At 42.2% G+C, this 26,020-nt stretch overlaps 1 protein-coding gene across 1 annotated transcript in view; it reads left to right on the top strand.

Moving 5' to 3' along the window:
- Positions 1 to 26,020, top strand: part of PTPRR (protein tyrosine phosphatase receptor type R) — a 180,944-nt gene that overhangs the window by 96,045 nt on the left and 58,879 nt on the right. Inside the window, exon 6 of the mRNA XM_040409908.1 lies at positions 4,282 to 4,541. Coding sequence (XP_040265842.1) covers positions 4,282 to 4,541 — 260 coding nt within the window. The remainder of the gene's footprint in view (positions 1 to 4,281; positions 4,542 to 26,020) is intronic.

Here is a 26,020-nt window from a genome sequence, read left to right as displayed (position 1 = left end):
AGAAATTCGTCTTTTAAGTGAATCTGAAGTTTTTGTGATTCCCTTCCAACGAATTGCACAAAAACAGCATCCAGCGCAGTTTTACTGAGAAAATTGGCTGGAGAAATGACAGGAAAGAAGAAAATGGGGGATCACATGATCCTGGCAGGGATGGGGTTTGGGATTACCACGATTAACTCAGAGGCTGACAGACAGTCTGATCAGCCAATCAGGGACCGAATTCTGTTAGTTCTGCTACTGAGAATGCAATAGAGCGGCATTCTGTGCTCACCTTTATACCTAAGAGCATGTGTTGTGGCTGTGTCTGCCAAAATGCAACTGCAGAGCAGATACAAGGCGGTAATCAAGCTGTAGTAGGGACACACTATAGAGAGAGAACAGAGAGATATATTTGGGTAGATTTTAGGGTTTATCGGGTAAAGCTCAGCATAGATAATGAAGGACAGGACGCTGTGAGTTGTGTGCTGTTTCATAGTTCATTCAGCTTGCTGGAAAGTTCTGTCCTGCCACAAACTTATTTTTAATGCCAGTGAGCTCTTTTTTGTAAAAATAAAAATACTCAAGTTTCTCTAGTTCATAGCAGACATTTCTGCTGCAAACACTGAGCAACTGCTCTTTTTTTTTTTCTAAAATGTTTTATAAAATTTTCAATTTGCCATTTGTTATTGAGCATTTCCAGCACACTGAAGTTCACCAATATAACCATGTAAGGCTACTTTCACACTAGCGTTCTGCTGTCCGCTCGTGAGCTCCGTTTGAAGGGGCTCACGAGCGGAGCAGAACGCTTCCGTCCAGCCCTGATGCAGTCTGAATGGATGCGGATCCGCTCAGACTGCATCAGTCTGGCGGCGTTCAGCCTCCGCTCCGCTCGCCTCCGCACGGCCAGGCGGACAACTGAACGCTGCTTGCAGCGTTCGGGTGTCCGCCTGGCCGTGCGGAGGCGTGCGGATCCGTCCAGACTTACAATGTAAGTCAATGGGAACGGATCCGCTTGAAGATGACACCATATGGCTCAATCTTCAAGCGGATCCGTCCCCCATTGACTTTACATTGAAAGTCTGAACGGATCCGCTCAGGCTAATTTCGCACTTAGAAATTTTTCTAAGTTATTAATGCAGACGGATCCGTACTGAACGGAGCCTCCGTCTGCATTAATATGATCGGATCCGTTCAGAACGGATCCGATCAAGCGCAAGTGTGAAAGTAGCCTTAGTTAAAGTTATTTTACTGCAATACCGCCATTAGTATACCCATGTGATTGAATGCATTGTATTACAACAAGATACTTTTCAGTTACATGAAAGTTGCTAAGGCATTTTACAGCAATAATGCCATTGGTATATTCGTGTGATTGAAAGCTTTGTATTACTTTAAGATACTGTTCCGTTACAGCAAAGTTGCAAAGGCATTTTACCGCAATAGCGTCATTAGCATAACTGTGTTAGTGAACACACTTTACTGCAAAAACTGTGTTATTATACCCATTTTAGTGATTGTATAGTTGTAGCAAAATCATTTTACTGCAAAAGCTGCATTATTACTATTGTAAATTGTCAAGTCTGCAATGTGTTTGTAGAAGGGAAGGGACATTTAACTGTGCCTCTCTCTTTAAATAACAGAAAACATACTTGCAATTGAATTATCTGTGTACAGGGGTGCACCTAGCCTTTCTGCTGCCTTTAGGCGAAAACTGAAACGGCGCCCCCCTCAATGCCAATTTCTGTACCTAACCCTTTTGCCACAATGAAAGCGTTCATTGCCCATGGCCCTTCGCTGTCCTCCTCTTGCCCCTACCTGGTGCTGCCTGAGGCGATTGCCTCACCTAGCCTCATTGGTGGTGCACCCCTATCTGTGTACCAAATTTGTGACTTTTCTTTTATAGGCCTCATAATTAAATGTCTGGTTTCGTCATCCAAGAGTCAGAATGTAGGTAGTAGTGTAAACAGCAGCACCAGCCATACAGCCAGTAGTAGTAGTAGGCCACAGTAATTCCTGGCTCCCAATAGGCGCCTCATTATTATTGATGACAAAGAGGGGGAGTTTATGGACTGGATGGCTCACTCCCCCTCTCAGCCACATATCTGACAACATATCTTAGAGCCAGGGGTCTCAGCATTCCTCTTGCTCCTCCCTGTGGCGCCAGAAAAGCCTTTGAGTTGCATAAAATCTGTGCTCACTGCCCCCTCCTAGTCTGGCACCTTCTTTTTTCCTAAGAGGCAACAAAACCTCATGTTAATTGGAAGATACTAAAGAGAGTCTTCCTGTTGATGAATTGTGTTAGAACAGTCAGCATTTGGGCTGCTATGAGGAGGAGGTTCAGGGGGAGGTTGAGGACCTCATGAATAGCTGTGTTGGTGGTGATAGTAGTGGCACTTGCCATGGTGGTGGCAGCAGGGGCAGTGGTAGTGACATTGGCACTCTGGGCAAATATAGAGCAGGGAACTGGCATGGAGGCTATGGAGCCCACAATAACATATCTCAGTCTGATAAAAATGTCAGGGAAGGTGAGGACTCTGACAATTATTGTGTATTGGACAGGACCTGGGAGCCAGATCGAGATGATGAGCAGGAAGTGACATCAGAGGAGGAGATTGGTGGTGGAGGCAGTATAGAGCAGTGGCAACGTACAGCCATAACATCACCAAAAACTGCCAGGGCCAGATCTACTTCTATTATAATCAGCTCAGGAACTGGTGATGCCGCTGATACTGTGGATGCACACTCAAAACATGCCAGACCTAAGTCAAGCTTGGCTGCTGCTAGATCTGGGTATCTCCAACTTGCAGTTTTTCTCCACAGTGCTGGAAGACAAAAGCATTGCCGTGTGCAAGATCTGCAGGATTAAAATAAGCCGTGAGCATTCAAACACAATCACAAACCTAAAAGTGGCCACTAGCTTTTTAAAAAAATACCGTGGCTTGCAGAGAATGGTGGCCATGTCCAGAAAACTTTCCTCACATTTCAGCCTTTCTTCTGTAGCAAGAAACTCCTCCTGGACTTGCAGCAACAAATTGGTCTGCAATTACACCTCTTGATCTGCAACATTCCAACTCTCTGGAATTCTCAGTGGGGGGCGGAGCCGGAAAGAACTGAGTCCTTAGGCACACTGATGAGCATGGCAAGCTGTATGCTTGCTTGCTTACGTAATGATAGATATAAAAAAATATATAAAAAATCTAGGAGACAATAGAGTATCATATACTAATATACAGTACACTCCAATTAGAGCACATTTGATTTTTGTAGAATTGATTTGGCCATGAATAAAATTTTTAAAAAAGTTTGACAAATAATACACCAAACTAATTTCAAGATCGCGCATCTCTATTTATAATAGTTTAATGTAGATAAGATCACATATTAAAGGGGTTAACCTGGAATTTATATTGATGAAATATCCTCTGCCTCTGGATAGGTCTTCAGAATCAGATCGGGGATGGGGGGAGGGGGTCCAACACCCGGGACCCCCGATGCTCAGCTGTTATTAGGGGTGTGGGTGCCACAACCTCTTCCTAGGCCATGTGATATCACCATACATCGTCCACAGGTAGTTGCAGCTCAGCCCTATTCAAGTCAATGGGGCTGAGCTGCAATACCAAACACAGTCGCTATACAATGTACGGCGCTGTGCTTGGAAAACTGCTTAGAGCCAACTGCGCTCACCAGAGCTCCCGTGAACATGGCAGCTCCCTGAAGCGGCTGATTAGCATGGGTGCCTGGACCCTTGCCGGTGTAATAATGATAACCTATCCCAAGGATAAGTCATTATTATTAATTGCTGGATAACCCCTTTAAGAACGCGCCATGCACATTTCTCACAAATGTACATTTTCCCCTTATATTGCTATATGCCAACTTCTAAATGTAGGGTACATGAGTAAATATTGTGCCACAGCATCATATACAAGATTACAAGTATATTATTTATTATGGAGGCACATGTGGCAATGCAGTGACTAAACATAGACTAATAAAGTACTTGCTAAGCAGTAAATGTTATGCTTTGGTTATGTTTTTTGTTTTTGCTATATTTAATCACTTTTGCTGTGCACCAGCCTAATAATGGCATCCTATAAAGCCAACTTTACAGACATACCGTATTCCATTTTTATAAATGGAATCAATAAATTAAATGTTACAATGAAGAAAACAAACCTCCCACAGCACAAATTATGGAGCTTCTTCTGAATTCATGGCTTTGGTTTTTTGTGTGTTTGCTCTGCTTTGTTTATACAGTAGGAGGAGAAAATTGTTGATACTCTTTAGTTTCTATCTCTGTAGGTACTTTACAGATTAAAAGAAAAGATCCAGTTTTCATTGAGTCAGGACAAAAAAAAACAAGAGATACACCTGTCCCCGCTGTCGGTTCAGCCTACACAGTCTGAGGCAAAGCGTTCGAGCAGTATGGTTCATACTGTACAAATCCCCAAAGCTGTGAATGTTGTTGTGGACCCACAGTGCCCAGGCACCTTTGAGCTTAGACTTCCAGCTTCTGCAGGACCCTCACCATTTAAGATGAAACCTGTGGGCCTACAAGAAAGGTAAGCCTTTGCTTCATTGCTTTTAAATTATTGGAATCTATAACACATAAATGTCTTATGAATCTATGAATCCTGTAGTTACAGACAAGCTGTGGAGTTATCTCATGTAGGTTTCTGTCCGTAAGGGACCATGTCCACATTGTGGTATTAACTTCACAAGAAGTATATTTTTGAAGTGTGTTTTTATGTGGTGATGGGGTGACAAATGCAACCTTGGGGAACATGCAAATGTGTTACCCACAATAGTACTAACCAATGTTACCACAATTAGTAGTGTTATTGTTTATGTGAATTACAGTGATGATGTATAGTAGAAATTCTAACAAAGCTAACCCATCAGATGTCAAGATAAATTATTTTCACGATAATTATAAAAAACATTGTAATATATAAAAATTAAATAGGTTACATGGTTAATGGGAGATTATAAAATGGTATTTTTTAGACTCAATATTCATGTAACTTTTTTGAATTTTTCACAGTTTTTCATCTCAGCGGTACTATTAAATACAAGTTATTGTCATTCTGTAGCAGTCAGCACAGATAGATAACACTCCTATATACAGGGAGTGCAGAATTATTAGGCAAGTTGTATTTTTGAGGATTAATTTTATTATTGAACAACAACCATGTTCTCAATGAACCCAAAAAACTCATTAATATCAAAGCTGAATATTTTTGGAAGTAGTTTTTAGTTTGTTTTTAGTTTTAGCTATTTTAGGGGGATATCTGTGTGTGCAGGTGACTATTACTGTGCATAATTATTAGGCAACTTAACAAAAAACAAATATATACCCATTTCAATTATTTATTTTTACCAGTGAAACCAATATAACATCTCAACATTCACAAATATACATTTCTGACATTCAAAAACAAAACAAAAACAAATCAGTGACCAATATAGCCACCTTTCTTTGCAAGGACACTCAAAAGCCTGCCATCCATGGATTCTGTCAGTGTTTTGATCTGTTCACCATCAACATTGCGTGCAGCAGCAACCACAGCCTCCCAGACACTGTTCAGAGAGGTGTACTGTTTTCCCTCCTTGTAAATCTCACATTTGATGATGGACCACAGGTTCTCAATGGGGTTCAGATCAGGTGAACAAGGAGGCCATGTCATTAGATTTTCTTCTTTTATACCCTTTCTTGCCAGCCACGCTGTGGAGTACTTGGACGCGTGTGATGGAGCATTGTCCTGCATGAAAATCATGTTTTTCTTGAAGGATGCAGACTTCTTCCTGTACCACTGCTTGAAGAAGGTGTCTTCCAGAAACAGGCAGTAGGACTGGGAGTTGAGCTTGACTCCATCCTCAACCCGAAAAGGCCCCACAAGCTTATCTTTGATGATACCAGCCCAAACCAGTACTCCACCTTGCTGGCGTCTGAGTCGGACTGGAGCTCTCTGCCCTTTACCAATCCAGCCACGGGCCCATCCATCTGGCCCATCAAGACTCACTCTCATTTCATCAGTCCATAAAACCTTAGAAAAATCAGTCTTGAGATATTTCTTGGCCCAGTCTTGACGTTTCAGCTTGTGTGTCTTGTTCAGTGGTGGTCGTCTTTCAGCCTTTCTTACCTTGGCCATGTCTCTGAGTATTGCACACCTTGTGCTTTTGGGCACTCCAGTGATGTTGCAGCTCTGAAATATGGCCAAACTGGTGGCAAGTGGCATCTTGGCAGCTGCACGCTTGACTTTTCTCAGTTCATGGGAAGTTATTTTGTGCCTTGGTTTTTCCACACGCTTCTTGCGACCCTGTTGACTATTTTGAATGAAACGCTTGATTGTTCGATGATCACGCTTCAGAAGCTTTGCAATTTTAAGAGTGCTGCATCCCTCTGCAAGATATCTCACTATTTTTGACTTTTCTGAGCCTGTCAAGTCCTTCTTTTGACCCATTTTGCCAAAGGAAAGGAAGTTGCCTAATAATTATGCACACCTAATATAGGGTGTTGATGTCATTAGACCACACCCCTTCTCATTACAGAGATGCACATCACCTAATATGCTTAATTGGTAGTAGGCTTTCGAGCCTATACAGCTTAGAGTAAGACAACATGCATAAAGAGGATGATGTGGTCAAAATACTCATTTGCCTAATAATTCTGCACGCAGTGTAGATAGGTTATCCATTTCAGTTTGCTACTGCTGTGAGGGGAAGATTTTGTCTAAAGGGTAATCCTCATGATAATAGTGGAATTGGGATAAAAGTGTGACAGCTCCATTGTTCTCTTGATAGGCCTAGATGCTAAAATTCCAAACAAAGGAAATGGATTGACTTCAAAAATTATATCCAGAAAACCATCCAGCCACTATTTATTTTAAAAAAAATGACATAGATTATATTAATACAACATTGTACGTGCCAACACATTTTACTGGCATTGTCCCTTTAATGGAAAGATAGAATACTTTTTTATTTTTTAAATATTTTTTTAAAAAAAGGATTTTTTTTAACTTTTTTTTAAAACATATTTTAAGTCCCTTACAATCGACTTTACAATCGATTGTTAGATCGTTTGCCCCATAGACAGCAACGAATTAACATTGCAGCCTATGGGAGATTCACTATGTTACCATAGGAACTAATGCTGTGATATCCTGGGAGGAACCAAGGCCAGCACAGCTAACGAACAGCTCCCCTGATCTCCGCCTTAGATGCTGTGGTCAGTTTTAAATGTCTGCGATCAGCGTTATCACCGATTGCAGACATTGCCTTCAGATGCCTGTTCCACTCCAAAGTGAGCACAATTTTTAAAGACCCTACTGCTGATATATATAGACATATGGCAGTAGGGAAGTGGTTAAAGTTACTTCTTTTTATAATATTAATATTAATAGATTAAAAGACTTACAGATAAAATTGTTTTTAAAAGACATAACTCAGTTTTTTAAAACAAATGTTTCTACTTTGCAATAACATCAATAATACATACTCATTTTTGTATCTAATCACTTGTCTGAAGCCTTGTGCTAATGCAAAGTATTACTTTGGTAACGGATGTTATGTTCAATGGATTGTCCAAATACTTTGGGGGTCATTTATCAATCCTGCGACTTCTCCCCGATCACACCAGGTCTAAAAAAGTGGGCAGGCTCGTCTCATTTACCATTTTCTACTCCTAAATGTAGATGTCTAAATGTAAGACAGCTAGCAAGCTGTCTTAAATTTAGAAATGGCGCTGGATACGATAAAGTTATGAAGAGGCCAGTACAGGGCTCATTAAGTCCGGTGTCTAAAAAGCTGGTCTTAATAAATGTGCCCCTTTGTGTTTCAGTTATTCAGTCTTTTAAAGATATCTGCTGTTATGGAATGGGGATATCTTTACATTCTACTTTTTTCTGGTCATTTGTGTTCTTTTTTTTTTTTCTTCACCAAGGGCACTTAGTGTTATAATGTAGCATCCAAAACTTGACATTTCTTTCTTGATCCCTGTTTACAGTTCTGCAGTGTCTTGTTTCCGCCACCTACTCTAAATTCTTTTTTATTTACTCTTTACCGATGCTGTTCCTAAAACTGGATTCTGATGTTTAGTTAAAATTTCAAGATGTCAAGAGTTTAAAATAGCTAATGAGGAAACTAGCTATTTGATAATGTTACACCTTTCAATATAAGGCACCAAGATTAATTTTCTAGATCAATCATTTTATAAATCCTGTTTCCCTCCTGTTTATGATTTATTTCTAGGTTGTATTTTTTTTATAAATTGGATGATATTCATTCACTATATAGGCTTGTTTGCCACCTCTATTGACTTATATCCGCTGCTATTTCATTGTCACGCGAGAATATATTTTCTGAATATTGGTATATGATGATATGAAAACAAGTCAGCAATTCTTTAAGAACAGTTATACAATTCAACTATAAGCAATTATAAAAGGCCAAAAACCTTGGCACTACAGCTGTGTTGAAATTAAAACTACACTAGTCTCACTACTGTGCGTTTATTATAACACCCTTGGTAGTTTTTATATCAAAACAGCATTAGTGCCAATGTCGTAAGAACCATTAACATGACCATCAATATTGAGCTATCTTTTGGCTCTTTATTGATCGTAGACCCTATGATTGGCACATGAACAAGCAAATGCTTGTTCCTTGTTCAATCTTGTGCCCTTTCATATGAGCCCTTGTGGGAGTCACGGTCCATCAGCATCATCAGGAATTCATTAATAAATTGTAATTTTACCGTTTAATGATTTCCCGATGACGCTCTAATATAACTAGTGTGATTACCACAAGGGACACGCAAGGGACATACAGTTTTTAATGGGGTATTCACATAGACAATGGGGGGATTTCGCTTGAATATGCCCCCATTGTCTGATAGGTGTGGGTAACATTGGTAGGACCCGCACCTATATCGAGAACGGAGCGGGGAGCACTGTTGCTGGAGGACAACAAATTTCCCGTGGTACGTCCACCACCAAGCGCTAATCCCCGCCTCTCCCATAGAAATGAATGGAGGGCGGCGGCGCAGTGCGACCTCATCCACTTTCTTGGCTCCGTTCTCAATATATGTGAGGGTACCAGCGGTGGGATCCGCACCTATAAGACAATGTGGGCATATCCTAGCGGTATGCCCCCATTGTCTAAGATGAGAAAACCCCTTTAAGGCCTCTTGCACACGACTGTATGCCCCCAGAGACATACGGTCCGTGAGCGGGCCATATGTCCCGTAGTGGCATTGATCGTGCGCACGAGAGTATACAGCATCATAGTGTACAATAATTCTGTGCAAGTTGAGCTGCCCGCGGGGATATAGTCTTGCACTAATAGATCATATGAGTGCGGGACAATAGCCCAGTTTGCGGCACAACATGGTCAGCATCATGATGCTCTGTACTCCCGTACGCACGAACAATGACGATCAAGGACATATGGTTCGCTAACGAACACTATACATCTTTAAGTGCATGTAGTCGTGTACAAGAGTCCGAAAAGTGTGGTCCATTATCAAAGCCGGACCAACTTTGAATTTCAACAAGATAGCCCTGGAGAAATATAGGAGCATGTCAACCCTGGGGATCTGAATACATGAAAATGGAACTTAGAGATGCTCCTCATTCAAAAACGGATCAGCTAAACGGATGGCAAAACGGAAACGAACGTGACAAACGGATCCGCAATACAGACGGATCCGTTTGTCTCCGTTTAGTCAGTTTATTGACGGATCCGTTTGAAATGCATTTCAAACGGATCCGTGAAAAGCAAGTGTGAAAGTAGCCTTATGTGTTGTCTCATTAGTACAGCCATGGCCGGTTTTAGACAAAATGTGGCCCTGGGCAAAATCAAAAGAGAGGGACCCACATCTTGTAATAATGTGCTAAAAACACAGTCTGACGTCTGACACCCCCACCGATCAGCTGTTTGAGGAGGTCATCAATATGAAAAAACTCGGAGAACCTCTTGAAGCTGCTACCCCCAATACTGTGCCTGTTGTGCTCCCCCCATGTCCACAAACACTATACTATACTATAAACCCAGACTGCCTCACTAGTAATGGTGCCCCCAATAGTGATAATACTCCCCAAGATAGCCCCCATTATTAGCAATGCCCTCCATATTGCATCAAATAATAATAACGCCCCTATAGTACACTAGAAGTAATAATATAACCATAATGCTCCAAGTGGCTCTAATGTCCCCCTGTAGAGTGCCCCCCACTAGTTCCAATTATAATGCTTCCCCCCATAGTGCCAATATATATATATATATATATACACTGCGTGCAGAATTATTAGGCAAATGAGTATTTTGACCACATCATCCTCTTTATGCATGTTGTCTTACTCCAAGCTGTATAGGCTCGAAAGCCTACTACCAATTAAGCATATTAGGTGATGTGCATCTCTGTAATGAGAAGGGGTGTGGTCTAATGACATCAACACCCTATATTAGGTGTGCATAATTATTAGGCAACTTCCTTTCCTTTGGCAAAATGGGTCAAAAGAAGGACTTGACAGGCTCAGAAAAGTCAAAAATAGTGAGATATCTTGCAGAGGGATGCAGCACTCTTAAAATTGCAAAGCTTCTGAAGCGTGATCATCGAACAATCAAGCGTTTCATTCAAAATAGTCAACAGGGTCGCAAGAAGCTTGTGGAAAAACCAAGGCGCAAAATAACTGCCCATGAACTGAGAAAAGTCAAGCGTGCAGCTGCCATGATGCCACTTGCCACCAGTTTGGCCATATTTCAGAGCTGCAACATCACTGGAGTGCCCAAAAGCACAAGGTGTGCAATACTCAGAGACATGGCCAAGGTAAGAAAGGCTGAAAGACGACCACCACTGAACAAGACACACAAGCTGAAACGTCAAGACTGGGCCAAGAAATATCTCAAGACTGATTTTTCTAAGGTTTTATGGACTGATGAAATGAGAGTGAGTCTTGATGGGCCAGATGTATGGGCCCGTGGCTGGATTGGTAAAGGGCAGAGAGCTCCAGTCCGACTCAGACGCCAGCAAGGTGCAGGTGGAGTACTGGTTTGGGCTGGTATCATCAAAGATGAGCTTGTGGGGCCTTTTCGGGTTGAGGATGGAGTCAAGCTCAACTCCCAGTCCTACTGCCAGTTTCTGGAAGACACCTTCTTCAAGCAGTGGTACAGGAAGAAGTCTGCATCCTTCAAGAAAAACAGGATTTTCATGCAGGACAATGCTCCATCACACGCGTCCAAGTACTCCACAGCGTGGCTGGCAAGAAAGGGTATAAAAGAAGAAAATCTAATGACATGGCCTCCTTGTTCACCTGATCTGAACCCCATTGAGAACCTGTGGTCCATCATCAAATGTGAGATTTACAAGGAGGGAAAACAGTACACCTCTCTGAACAGTGTCTGGGAGGCTGTGGTTGCTGCTGCACGCAATGTTGATGGTGAACAGATCAAAACACTGACAGAATCCATGGATGGCAGGTTTTTGAGTGTCCTTGCAAAGAAAGGTGGCTATATTGGTCACTGATTTGTTTTTGTTTTGTTTTTGAATGTCAGAAATGTATATTTGTGAATGTTGAGATGTTATATTGGTTTCACTGGTAAAAATAAATAATTGAAATGGGTATATATTTGTTTTTTGTTAAGTTGCCTAATAATTATGCACAGTAATAGTCACCTGCAACACAGATATCCCCTTAAAATAGCTAAAACTAAAAACAAACTAAAAACTACTTCCAAAAATATTCAGCTTTGATATTAATGAGTTTTTTGGGTTCATTGAGAACATGGTTGTTGTTCAATAATAAAATTAATCCTCAAAAATACAACTTGCCTAATAATTCTTCACTCCCTGTATATATATATATATACAGTTGCAAGAAAAAGTATGTGAACCCTTTGGAGTTATATGGATTTCTGCACAAATTGGTCATAAAATGTGATCTGATCTTCATCTAAGTCACAACAATAGACAATCACAGTCTGCTTAAACTAATAACACACAAAGAATTAAATGTTACCATGTTTTTATTGAACACACCATGTAAACATTCACAGTGCAGGTGGAAAAAGTATGTGAACCCTTGGATTTAATAACTGGTTGAATCTCCTTTGGCAGCAATAACTTCAACCAAACGTTTCCTGTAGTGGCAGATCAGACGTGCACAACGGTCAGGAGTAATTCTTGACCATTCCTCTTTACAGAACTGTTTCAGTTCAGCAATATTCTTGGGATGTCTGGTGTGAATCGCTTTCTTGAGGTCATGCCACAGCATCTCAATCGGGTTGAGGTCAGGACTCTGAAGTATTTTCTGCTGTTTAAGCCATTCTGTTATTGATTTACTTCTATGCTTTGGGTCGTTGTCCTGTTGCAACACCCATCTTCTGTTGAGCTTCAGCTGGTGGACAGATGGCCTTAAGTTCTCCTGCAAAATGTCTTGATAAACTTGTGAATTCATTTTTCCTTCGATGATAGCAATCTATCCATGCCCTGATGCAGCAAAGCAGCCCCAAACCATGATGCCCCCACCACCATACTTCACAGTTGGGATGAGGTTTTGATGTTGGTGTGCTGTGCCTCTTTTTCTCCACACATAGTGTTGTGTGTTTCTTCCAAACAACTCAACTTTGGTTTCATCTGTCCACAGAATATTTTGCCAGTACTGCTGTGGAACTCTTGTGCAAACTGTAAACGTGCAGCAATGTTTTTTTTGGACAGCAGTGGCTTCCTCTGTGGTATCCTCCCATGAAATCCATTCTTGTTTAATGTTTTACATATTGTAGATTCGCTAACAGGGATGTTAGCATATGCCAGAGACTTTTGTAAGTCTTTAGCTGACACTCTAGGATTCTTCTTCACCTCATTGAGCAGTCTGCGGTGAGCTCTTGCAGTTATCTTTACAGGACGGCCACTCCTAGGGAGAGTAGCAGCAGTGCTGAACTCTCTCCGTTTATAGACAATTTGTCTTACCATGGACTGATGAATATCAAGGCTTTTGGAGATACTTTTATAACCCTTTCCAGCTTTATGCAAGTCAACAATTCTTAATCGTAGGTCTTCTGAGAGCTCTTTTGTGCAAGGCATCATTCACATCAGGCAATACTTCTTGTGAAAAGCAAACCCAGAACTGGTGTGTGTTTTTTATAGGGCAGGGCAGCTGTAACCAACACCTCCAATCTCATCCCATTGATTGGACTCCAGTTGGCTGACACCTCACTCCAATAGCTCTTGGAGATGTCATTAATCTATGGGTTCACATACTTTTTCCACCTGCACTGTGAATGTTTACATGGTGTGTTCAATAAAAACATGGTAACATTTAATTCTTTGTGTGTTATTAGTTTAAGCAGACTGTGATTGTCTATTGTTGTGACTTAGATAAAGATCAGATCACATTTTATGACCAATTTGTGCAGAAATCCATATCATTCCAAAGGGTTCACATACTTTTTCTTGCAACTGTATACAGTCAGGTCCATAAATATTGGGACATCGACACAATTGTAACATTTTTGGCTCTATACACCACCACAATGGATTTGAAATGAAACGAACAAGATGTGCTTTAACTGCAGACTGTCAGCTTTAATTTGAGGGTATTTACATCCAAATCAGGTGAAAGGTGTAGGTATTACAACAGTTTGCATATGTGCCTCCCACTTGTTAAGGAACTAAAAGTAATGGGACAATTGGCTTCTCAGCTGTTCCATGGCCAGGTCTGTGTTATTCCCTCTTTATCCCAATTACAATGAGCAGATAAAAGGTCCAGAGTTCATTTCAAGTGTGCTATTTGCATTTTGAATCTGTTGCTGTCAACTCTCAAGATGAGATCCAAAGAGCTGTCACTATCAGTGAAGCAAGCCATCATTAGGCTGAAAAAACATAACAAACCCATCAGAGAGATAGCAAAAACATTAGGCGTGGCTAAAACAACTGTTTGGAACATTCTTAAAAAGAAGGAGCTCAGCAACACCAAAAGACCCGACAGACCACGGAAAACAACTGTGGTGGATGACCGAAGAATTCTTTTCCTGGTGAAGAAAACACCCTTCACAACAGTTGGCCAGATCAAGAACACTCTCCAGGAGGTAGGTGTATGTGTGTCAAAGTCAACAATCAAGAGAAGACTTCACCAGAGTGAATACAGAGGTTTCACCACAAGATGTAAACCATTGGTGAGCCTCAAAAACAGGAAGGCCAGATTAGAGTTTGCCAAACGACATCTAAAAAAGCCTTCACAGTTCTGGAACAACATCCTATGGACAGATGAGACCAAGATCAACTTGTACCAGAGTGATGGGAAGAGAAGAGTATGAAGAAGGAAAGGAACTGCTCATGATCCTAAGCATACCACCTCATCAGTGAAGCATGGTGGTGGTAGTGTCATGGCGTGGGCATGTATGGCTGCCAATGGAACTGGTATCTCTTGTATTTATTCATGATGTGACTGCTGAAAAAAGCAGCAGGCTGAATTCTGAAGTGTTTCGGGCAATATTGTCTATTCATATTCAGCCAAATGCTTCAGAACTCATTGGACGGCACTTCACGGTGCAGATGGACAATGACCCAAAGCATACTGCAAAAGCAACCAAAGAGTTTTTTAAGGGAAAGAAGTGAAATGTTATGCAATGGCCAAGTCATTCACCTGACCTGAATTGAGCATGCATTTCACTTGCTGAAGACAAAACTGAAGGGAAAATGCCCCAAGAACAAGCAGGGACTGAAGACAGTTGCAGTAGAGGCCTGGCAGAGCATCACCAGGGATGAAACCCAGCGTCTGGTGATGTCTATACGTTCTAGACTTCAGGCTGTAATTGACTGCAAAGGATTTGCAACCAAGTATTAAAAAGTGAAAGTTTGATTTATGATTATTATTCTGTCCCATTACTTTTGGTTCCTTAACAAGTGGGATGCACATATGCAAACTGTTGTAATACCTACACCGTTCACTGATTTGGATGTAAATGCCCTCAAATTAAAGCTGACAGTTTGCAGTTAAAGCACATCTTGTTAGTTTCCTTTCAAATCCATTGTGGTGGTGAATAGAGCCAAAAATGTTAGAATTGTGTCGATGTCCCAATATTTATGGACCTGACTGTATATATAAAATGTTTCACCGTAGTGCCAGTATGTATATAATGCTCCTCCATTCCTCCCTAGTAGTGCCAAGTATATATAATAATCTCCTTTCCCCCATCCCTGGTGCTCCCAGCAGTGTGGACATTTAGTATTAAAAAAAAAGACCTGCCTACCTCCCGTCCCCCTGCCGCTGTCTGCAATGCAGACCACAGTTTTATCTGTGGCTTGTGTTGCTGCGTCCTGATGCATGGGGTACCAATGACATCACCACTCCTGCTCCGAGTCTCACGTGATTACATCATCATGCGAGACCCAGTGCAGGAGGTTGCGTTGATGTCATTTCAGCTTCTTGCTCTGTTCTAATTCTTCACAGGCTTGAGGCCTAGCGGCCTGAGGCTTGTGAAGTTGGACGGCCATGAGTGCACCCCCCTTTATGGGGCAAGTTGGCGCCCTAGGCGGATGACTACCCTCCCCTATCCATCGTCCCAGCCCTAATTCAGAGCACATTACTCCCAGCATGTCTAAGCCATTATTATTTAATATCAGAGCACATTACAGGGGGATGTATAAGAGGATGGGACTATAACTCCCAGCATGTCCAAGTCGTTATTATGTAATATCAGAGTACATTACAAGAGGAGGTATAAGAGAAGACTACAACTCTCAGCATGTCCAAGCAGTTATTATGTAATATCAGAGTACATTATAAGAGGAGGTATACAACTCCCAGTATATCCAGGGTGTTGTAATGTACCCTGATATTATATAATAATGGTCTAGACATCCTGAGAGTTGTCGTCCTCTCCTCTTATACCTCATCTTGTAATGTACTCTGATATTACATAACAGGAGGTATAAGAGGAGAAGACAACAACTCCCAGAATTTCCCTGGCACTTACATTGAATCCATACTTCTTTACATGCATGGCTGGTCTTCTTCTTAATTACTTTAATGCACTATTGAGCTCCGCCTCCTATTCTGGTCACATGATGGCGAGGTCATCACAGGTCCTTCATCCCCTCTTCTCTGCTGAGCTCCTCCTCCTGCATCTGACATTATCGCAGGTCCTGTCAGCTCTAGGATAATGATTTCTCTTATATGTGAGGGAGGGGACCTTACACTGCATTGTAAAGTGCAGCTGTATAGCTGTCCACCCGTTTGCTTCCTTGGACGTTCAGCTGAACAGCAGCACTGAAGCAGGGTGCCCCTTAGACAATGGGGGCCCTGGTCAATTGCCCAGTTTGCCCCCCCCCCCCAACGCCGGTCCTGAGTACAGCCATTTTGCATATTATTAGAGATTAGCAAAGCGAGCTTCAGATGTCACATCCGAAGTCGCTTCGTTCAAAACTTCCGATTAATACTGTATGGATATTAAGTCATTAGCACCAGCTTTTTTAAGTCAACACCTTAAACTCTAGGTTATTTTCTGCAAACCATTCCTAAACAATTTTTGCAGTGTGACAGGGTGCACATTGACAGAGAGCACTGCCTTTGGGGAATACTGTAGCTATGAAGGGATATAATTGGCCTGCAGCAATATCTAGGTAGGTAGTACATGTCAAGGTAACATCCACATGGATAACAGGGCCTGAGGTTTCCCAGCAAAACTTGGCCCAGACTCACACTGTCTCCGTCAGCTTGCCATCCTCCCATAGTGCATCCTTGTGCCATCTCTTCACCAGGTATGCAATGTACATGCCGCTGTCCATTTTCATGATGTCAAAGAAACAGTAATCCGCTTGATCACATTATGCCATTGCTGCATGATCCAGTGCTGACACTCATGTGCCCACAGTAGATGCTTTTGGCGGTGAATCGGGGTCTGGATGGGCACTCTGACCAATCAACATCTATGCAGTTTTTTTTGTAGCTAGCTTTGAAGCACCTTTCTATTTTAGTCATCATTCACTTTTTCTACAGTTTGTACTACTGTAAATCTTCTGTGGGATCTTCTTTGCTTCCCATGAACGATGGCCCTGTCACTGATTCAACGATTGCCCTTTCTTGGACCACTTTTGCAGCTATTTACCACTGCATACCAGGAACAACCTTCAAGACATGTTGTTTTGAAGATGCTCTGACCCAGTCAGCTCGCCATCCAAATTTGCTGCTTCTCATTGTTGCTTACTTGCTCTTACACTTTTTCCTGCCTTCAACAAATTAACTTCAAGAACTGATTGTTCACTTGCTGCTAATATATTGTCATTGTAACATGATAACCAAAGTTAGGCTACTTTGACATATGCGTTTTGCACTACGGTTTTGAGATCCAGCAGGGGTTTTCAAAACTGGAGTAAAGCACTCTAGTTCGATTTAATACATCCAGATGCATCCGTTCCGGTCAGATATGGTTGTAGTAAATCGAAACTGAACAAATGGGATCTTTTCAGATCCCCCAAAAAAATATGATCCAGCACCATTGACTTACATTGTTTTTAGTGCTGGATCCGGTTTGTTCAGTTTCACAGACCGGATGCAAAACCGCAGCTTGCAGCAGTTTTGTGTCCGGTCAAAAAACGGAACAAACCACAATGGAATGCATCCTGATCTGGTTTATTCTGTTTTGTCCCCATTGAAAATGAATGGGGACAAAACTGAAGCTTTTTGCCCCGGTTTTGAGATCCTCTGCCGGATCTCAAAACCGGAATGCAAAACGCATATGTGAAAGTAGCCTTATTCATGTCATAGACCATGGCTAAATGGTGTATATGGCCTGTAGCCAATAAATAATCCAGTATGTAGCCATTTTTGCATAATTTATACATACTATACCAAGTTGGAGGAGCACCTGGTGTATGAAAGTGTTTTTATATATAGATTTCTTATACAAAAAGTTGTAGTACAGTAGCGTACAAAGGTATCTGACACATGAACTTTATTCTAGTTACGTGGCTTCAAGCATTTTTCAGGTTGTGACACACCTATTGACACATGCACCTGCTTCATAATTCATGTAATTGACACACCTGGGTTAAAATATAGAAAAAGTTAAAGTTAATTATAGTAAAGTGATAAAATAATAAAAATATAAACCTATGAATCACTTATTTCTAATAATATCATTTATACTTAGTAGAATTACAAGAATAATTCTAAGGCAGGTGTTATCAACCAGGTTATTTGGGGAAAAGATTGGCATGGATATTAAATAATACTTCAGTACCTATCATGATAAGGCTTTCCTAGCAGCAGGTACAATTATGTACTTTAGTGATAAATCCTGTTACTGTTCTTCAAACAGATTACTGTGTCAAAATCTCCAGGTCGAGCATTCCCGTCTATGAATATCATATGCTTTGTCTTAGCAGTTGTCATTTGCTATGGCAACAGATAGGGCTGAAAAGAGTATTATAGTTACATGGCATGACTTATCTAGTAGATAATTAATGAAATGAAACATTTACCATGGATGTGCCAAAGCTAATTTTAAAGAACAAGTCATAGTAGGTTCATCATTCCTCAATGCACAACTTTTTATGAAGCTGACAGTTTTTGCCTTATTCTTGAAAATAATGTCACTGTTAAACAATATATACAGGGGTGGATTGGCCATAGACCTTACAGGGAAATTCCCAGGTGGGCGATGCCCAGGGGGCCGCCTGAGCCCTCCTCACGGCCGCTCAGTGGATGTTCTTAGGAATGTATTATGTGCTTTTGGCGGCAGTATTTTATGATGGACTGTGGTATTTGGCTCTGTTGGGGTGGTATAATGTGCCACAATATGGTATTGCTGGCCCTGCCTTCCATCTATTTGGACCCAAATACAAAATCGGGCCACTTTTACTATTTTTTCCAGGGCCACTTTAAGTTCACAGTCCGTCCCTGAATATAGAACAGTATACTACATTCATAATTATGTCCTATATTAACACTGCATAAGTAAAAGTTATAGGGGTTTTCCATGCTTACAAAATTGATGACCTATCCTCAGGATAGGTCATCAATATGAAATTGTTGGGGGTCCAAACCCGACACCCCCACGATTAGCTGTTTTTGGGAGCTGCCAGAAACCACATAGTGACTACTCCAGGAGGTAGTGGCCTGGTGTTACCCTGTAGCAAAGTCCAGATCCCTGTATAAGGTTTAAAGAGCTAAGAAAAATCTGTCGGTTTACACAGTGGTTCCACTCCCACTGCCGTAGCAGTGAATAGGTAAAAATAAAACCCAAAAATCAATGACAGAATTGCAGTTTTTTCTAATCTCCCCTTTAAAAAAAACAGAATAAAAGTTATACATACATTATGTACCTTAAAATAGTGGCATTAAAAACATAACTTATCGCACAGTTATAGCTTTCAATATGTAGGGTTGAAAAAAAAAAACACTGCAGCCTTAGAGTGTAAACTGGGCTATATTCTGAAAGGGTTAAAATATAATTACTTTTAGATCCTCAAGCAAAACAACAAATGGGATGTACCAAGCAAACTCTCGGGAGGGTTTCTTGCTACTGCAGACTGCAATATTTACCTCCTTACGGAAGACTCTTTCAATGTTCTACTGTCCATCCTATAATATTTCTTTTCGGCAGGGGAGGGGGGTAAAAACGAAAATGCCTTTGACAACAAAGAGTTAATCCATCCTGCAATAACGGCTTTAGGGTATTTTAACACATTGTGGGTTCTGTCTGAACACGCATATTTCACAACTAAGTCATGACAGAATCCTTAGCGGTTTCATCAGCAGTAGATAGAAATGGGGCTTTTAATACACCGTTCACAAGCTCTGAAAGAATTCCGGCTGAATAACCACAGGAGGCATTTTAGAATCTGCAGCATGTTCATTATCCATTCAGATTTCTTGCTGAAAATCCAGAATTTGCCAGTGGAAGTTGCTGTCGTCTCATCATTTCCCATAGATGAAGTGCAGTTCATAAAGTACATAAACAGCCCAGGTCAAGGGTCCCCTTTAAGTATTTTACTGTAGCTAGTAGCACTGATTCCTCATGCACACGACCGTGTGCCTGCCGGGCCCGTGCTGCGGACCGCAAATTGCAGGCCATAATGCACGGGCACTGACCGTAGGGCCGCCGCATGTGGACGTGGACCCATTCTCTTGAATGGGGTCCACGATCCTAATCCGACAGTCAAAAAAAATAGTGCATGCACTACTGTTTTGTGGTGCGGAGGCATGGACAGAAACCCCACGGAAGCACTCCATCATGCTTCCGTGGGGTTCTGTGAATCCATTCTGCACCGACCTTGCGGATTGCAGACCCATTCAAGTGATGCGGGGTGCACGCAGCCGGTGCCCGTGTATTGCAGACCCGCTGTTTGCGGGCCACAATACTGCCACGGCCGGGCAATGGCCGTGTGTATGAGCCCTAAGACAGATTTGTCGATTTGCAACTGAAAATCAGTTCTTTTCTTCTGGATTCGGATGTATAGGTGGCAGACATATGAGTTTCTGCAAGTCCTATTCAGCCGACAGGTCCTTCTTAAAGGGGTATGTAAAGATCGCTCTGTTGTTTTGGAAAAATCGCAGCAAAACATGGAATACAACCTCTATTAACTGAAAAGTGATCCGAACTGCCACAGTCTTATGTAAGCTGAAAATGTGCCTTAATGATGGGATGTAATGTGCATTAAATACACATGCCACCCTCTTATCATTAATAACATGTCCTATTTACAAAAAGAATTCCTACATTTGTCCCATTTATGATCCACTTCAAAGTCTGAAAGCACAGACATTTCCCTTTAGGTTACAGTGTTTTCATTACCTTTTCATATGGCCCAGTTTATGCAGACGGTAATCAACTGGGTTTTTCGGATGCTTTGGGGGTTTGTGGTTTCAAGAGTGAATATTCCTCCGGGATGTCATTAAAACTTTAGCGATCACGGCCTAATGTTCTTCCTGTGCTTGATAAACAGGTTAACTCTTTATCAGATAGTATATGTAATAGAATTGTAGTGTGGATTAGAAAAACCATTGAATTTCCTGGCAACCTATGGCACATGTGGCACGCAGAATCATCCAAAGCAGTGGAGCAGGGGAGATTTCAGATTTTAGAAATCTCTCATGACCAACGACAATCTGTACTCAGCACTGTGGTTCCTATCAGGGGATGCAGAGGAGTAACTTGATGCCCGTAATCTCTCTGTAAAAGGGCTCCCAACCTACTATCTTTCTCAGGGTAGGTCCTCAGTATGTGATCGGGGGAGGTCTGACGCCTGGCAACCTCGCTGATCAGTGCCACAGCGTCTTCTTAGGCTACTTTCACACTGCCGTTTGGTGTGGATCCGTCATGGATCTGCACAGACGGATCCGCACCGATAATATAACCGCATGCATCCGTTCAGAACCGATCCGTTTGTATTATCTTTAACGTAGCCAAAACGGATACGTCTTGAACACCATTGAAAGTCAATGGAGGACGGATCCGTTTTCTATCCGTCCCCATTGACTTACATTGTGTGTCAGGACAGATTCGTTTGGCTCAGTTTCGTCAGACGGACACCAAAACGCTGCAAGCAGCGTTTTGGTGTCCGCCTCCAAAGCGGAATGGAGACAGAACGGAGGCAAACTGATGTATCCTGAGCGGATCCTTTTCCATTCAGAATGCATTAGAATGCAAACTGATCCGTTTTGGACCGCTTGTGAGAGCCCTGAACGGATCTCACCAACGGAAACCAAAACGCCAGTGTGAAAGTAGCCTTAGGCCTGGGACATTACGTTCCTTGGTCACACGTCCTAGAGGCACAGCTCAATACCAGGGAAAGTCACTATACAATGTACGGCGCTGTGCTTAGTAAGCTATGAAGAGGCCACGCCGCACACCAGCCTCTTCAAGTTGCCAGGAGTCGGACCTCCACCAATCCTGAGGATAGGTAATCAGTATTAAACACTCTGACAACCCCTTTAAGCACCTGGTTGGGTGCAGACAGAAGCTTATAGCCCTCGGCCAGTATTATATTGCATGTCTTTACATATTGCAGTTATGGTCAGTATTTTGAAGCCAAGATTGGGAGTGTATATAAAAAAGAGAGGTACGGTGTAAATGATTCCATTATGATTTTTCTGTGTTTAGGTCTTGTTATTTTTTTGGTATGCAAAATTAAAACCAAAGCGTCTACTCTGTCTTATGACAGCTAAACCTGAGGGGGAAAAACATGTTGTCGGAAGCTTAACGCTGTATCATGATGTTTGTTTGAGCATAATTAGTGCTGTGCGACTTCAATCAGCAGTCCAGCATGTACGGTATGTTGCCTCTAGGCTGCTTATCGTGCACTTTGTCCTGTTACTTTGTTGCTACTGGTTGTGTTTTATACACACAGGAAATAGCAATACCAATCAATGCAGTTCCCAAGGTGACAGGAAGCCGGCTCCATCCCCTGCTGATTGTACATGTCTGGCTCCACCTTTCTTCTACTTTTCCTTTTTGGCTATGCTTGAAACAAGCTCTTCTAACTGCTGCCTAAGCAGTTTAATACATGGAAGACGACTTGTGATAAGAAGGCAAAGATACTGCATTTTATAGTCGCTTTTCCAGGAATGGAAAGAATGGAGCAGTAATTCAAGCTATAAGGAATGTCCGCATGTCCAACATCCATAGATAAGAATAAAATAGGAATAATCCTTACACATTCAGATTTTCCAGTTTTCTAAGGTTCAGTGGATATTACTGTAGCTTAAAGGGTTGTTCCTATGAAAGGCCAAGCTGGGGGCAACCACGGTAAGGGCCAGTCAGGAGTGGCCTGTATCTCCATATGCCTCTGATATACACACACACAACATACACTCACCTAAAGAATTATTAGGAACACCTGTTCTATTTCTCATTAATGCAATTATCTAGTCAACCAATCACATGGCAGTTGCTTCAATGCATTTAGGGGGGTGGTCCTGGTCAAGACAATCTCCTGAACTCCAAACTGAATGTCAGAATGGGAAAGAAAGGTGATTTAAGCAATTTTAAGCGTGGCAAGGTTGTTGGTGCCAGACGGGCCGGTCTGAGTATTTCACAATCTGCTCAGTTACTGGGATTTTCACGCACAACCATTTCTAGGGTTTACAAAGAATGGTGTGAAAAGGGAAAAACATCCAGTATGCGGCAGTCCTGTGGGCAAAAATGCCTTGTGGATGCTAGAGGTCAGAGGAGAATGGGCCGACTGATTCAAGCTGATAGAAGAGCAACGTTCACTGAAATAACCACTCGTTACAACCGAGGTATGCAGCAAAGCATTTGTGAAGCCACAACACGCACAACCTTGAGGCGGATGGGCTACAACAGCAGAAGACCCCACCGGGTACCACTCATCTCCACTACAAATAGGAAAAAGAGGCTACAATTTGCACGAGCTCACCAAAATTGGACTGTTGAAGACTGGAAAAATGTTGCCTGGTCTAAGGAGGCTTGATTTCTGTTGAGACATTCAAATGGTAGAGTCCGAATTTGGCGTAAACAGAATGAGAACATGTATCCATCCTCTGATGGCTACTTCCAGCAGGATAATGCACCATGTCACAAAGCTTGAATCATTTCAAATTGGTTTCTTGAACATGACAATGAGGTCACTGTACTAAAATGGCCCCCACAGTCACCAGATCTCAATAGAGCATCTTTGGGATGTGGTGGAACGGGAGCTTTGTGCCCTGGATGTGCATCCCTCAAATCTCCATCAACTGCAAGATGCTATCCTATCAATATGGGCCAACATTTCTAAAGAATGCTATCAGCACCTTGTTGAATCAATGCCATGTAGAATTAAGGCAGTTCTGAAGGCAAAAGGGGGTCCAACACCATATTAGTATGGTGTTCCTAATAATTCTTTAGGTGAGTGTATAAGCCTTAAACAGACTCCACATGTATGGAGGTATTCCCCCCATGCACTGCTGTCCAGGCTCTGTGCATAAGACATTAGCAGACAGGCCCACATCATAATGATGTCAGGACATACTCTTGGCAGCAGTCCACGGGTTTGAGGCTTTTTGCGGTTAGGTTCCAGGCATCTTTGTGTGTTTACTGTGTTCTGTCTGGAACCTGCGAAACCTTTCTAACAATGTGATATTTTTAAACACAATGCACTTTTTCCATATCATATTTCAATGTATTTTTGAACACAATGCACATTCTTTGGTAACTTGGCATTGACTTTTAATAGTCCAAAGCAATATTCAGTAGCGTTTTCAAACTGTGCTGTTAACCACAACCATATGATGTACTGTAAGAGGAGGTGAATTGACTTGTTTATACTACTTGTATGTATGCATTGTTCACATCGGCAGCTTGCTTTGCTTTTTTGTTTGAGAAATAGAATATATATGGCAAAGAAAGACAGACCTGTATTTCTACTTGCAGATTGTCTTTAGGCCTCGTGCACATGACCGTATCTGCAGTGGCATAAATAAAGAAGTAAGGGCCCCATAGCAAGGATTAAACCAGGCCCCCAACACAGGACAGAAGGGTTTCTGCCTAAATCCCTTTCAGTGACCCTTAGGCCATTTTTTCTACTGCTTCACTTGCTAAAAGTTGTTTCTTTAGAGGAGGGTTTCTCAACTCCGGTCCTCGGGGCCTACCTACCGGTCAGGGTTTAAAAATATCCCACAGAATGAATGCCTGGGGTAAGTCCTGATGCACTCACAGTAATTATATTACCTGCTCAATACTAAGTAAATCCTGACCAAGTTGTCACCCCCAGTAGAAGAGATGATCCCAACTGGGCCCCCTCTTTCCCTGGGCCACATAGCAGTCGCATGGTCTGCCGCTATGGTAGTTATGTCCCTGCCTATCTGTTTTGTGATCCGCAAATGGCCCACACATTCCCGTTCCACACATCCCACACTATTGTAGAAATGTTTATTCTTGTCCACAAACTATGTTTTCGCGGAGCCGCAGAACAAACATACGGATGAGGACCGCACACGGTGTGCTGTCCACATCTTTTGCAGCTCCATAGAAATGAATGGGTACACATTCAATCTGCAAAAAAATGTGGATTGGATGCGAACAAAAAACTAGGCTGTGTGCATGGGTCCTTAGAACGGTCACTCAACTATTTGACTTTCTTAGGGTCAACTTGATCTGGTGTTTTTTGCTGCTAAAAAAGCCAGTAAAAATGCATGCTTTTTAAAAATTTTAAAAGATGGGCCTTTAAGGGCTTTATAAATAAGTACTATTATTTCATGTTTTAATGATTTAATCTCAATTGTCTATATCTTTTCACTAAGGGTCTAGCCTATTTACCTCAACCACAATTTGTACTGTGTTCTGTGACTAAGGGCTCAATGCACGGGCAACATCCGTGCGGATTCCGCAGACGGATCCAGACCCATACAAATTGAATGGGTCCGTGCCTCTGTTCCACACTGCACCTTCCGGATTGCGGACCCATTCAAATGAATGGGTCCGCATCTGTCATGCGGAGAGGACGCTGCCGGTGCCTGCATACTGCTCACCCTCTGTTTGTGGGCCGCAATACGGGCACAGCCGAGCAGTGGCCATTGTAGGAAGGCGCAAGGGACCATCGTGCATGGAAGGTATGTGTCACCGAGGTTCCTGGCCTCGGTGAAGTAAGAGCCGGTATTTTATGTGTCAGCAGTAGCTATTGCTAATTGACACCTTGAGAGTTAGCATTCGAGTCTCTCCGCTATTATCTATTGGGGAGAAAGTTCCGCCTGGTGACTGACCACTACCCTCTCAAGTGGATGAGCCAAAGAGAGGAATGCTCGGGTCACCAGATGGTTCTTTTCATTACAGAACTTCAAATTCTCAGTGGAACACAGGGCAGGCCACTTGCAGGGAAACACGGATGCCCTGTCCCGGCTGGGTACACTGTCTGGCAAGTCTTCACCCCCTCAGGGTTGAACAAAGGGGGAAGGTATGTAGGAAGGCGCAAGGGACCATCGTGGATGGAAGGTATGTGTCATCGAGGTTCCTGGCCTCGGTGAAGTAAGAGCCGGTATTTTATGTGTCAGCAGCAGCTATTGCTAATTGACACCTTGAGAGTTAGTATGGCTGTCAT

This window comes from Bufo bufo, chromosome 1 (genome assembly GCF_905171765.1).
Source record: "Bufo bufo chromosome 1, aBufBuf1.1, whole genome shotgun sequence".
Classification (NCBI taxonomy): domain Eukaryota; kingdom Metazoa; phylum Chordata; class Amphibia; order Anura; family Bufonidae; genus Bufo; species Bufo bufo.
The sequence above is the reverse complement of the archived record's forward strand: the minus strand, read 5'-3'. Positions and strand labels throughout refer to the sequence as shown.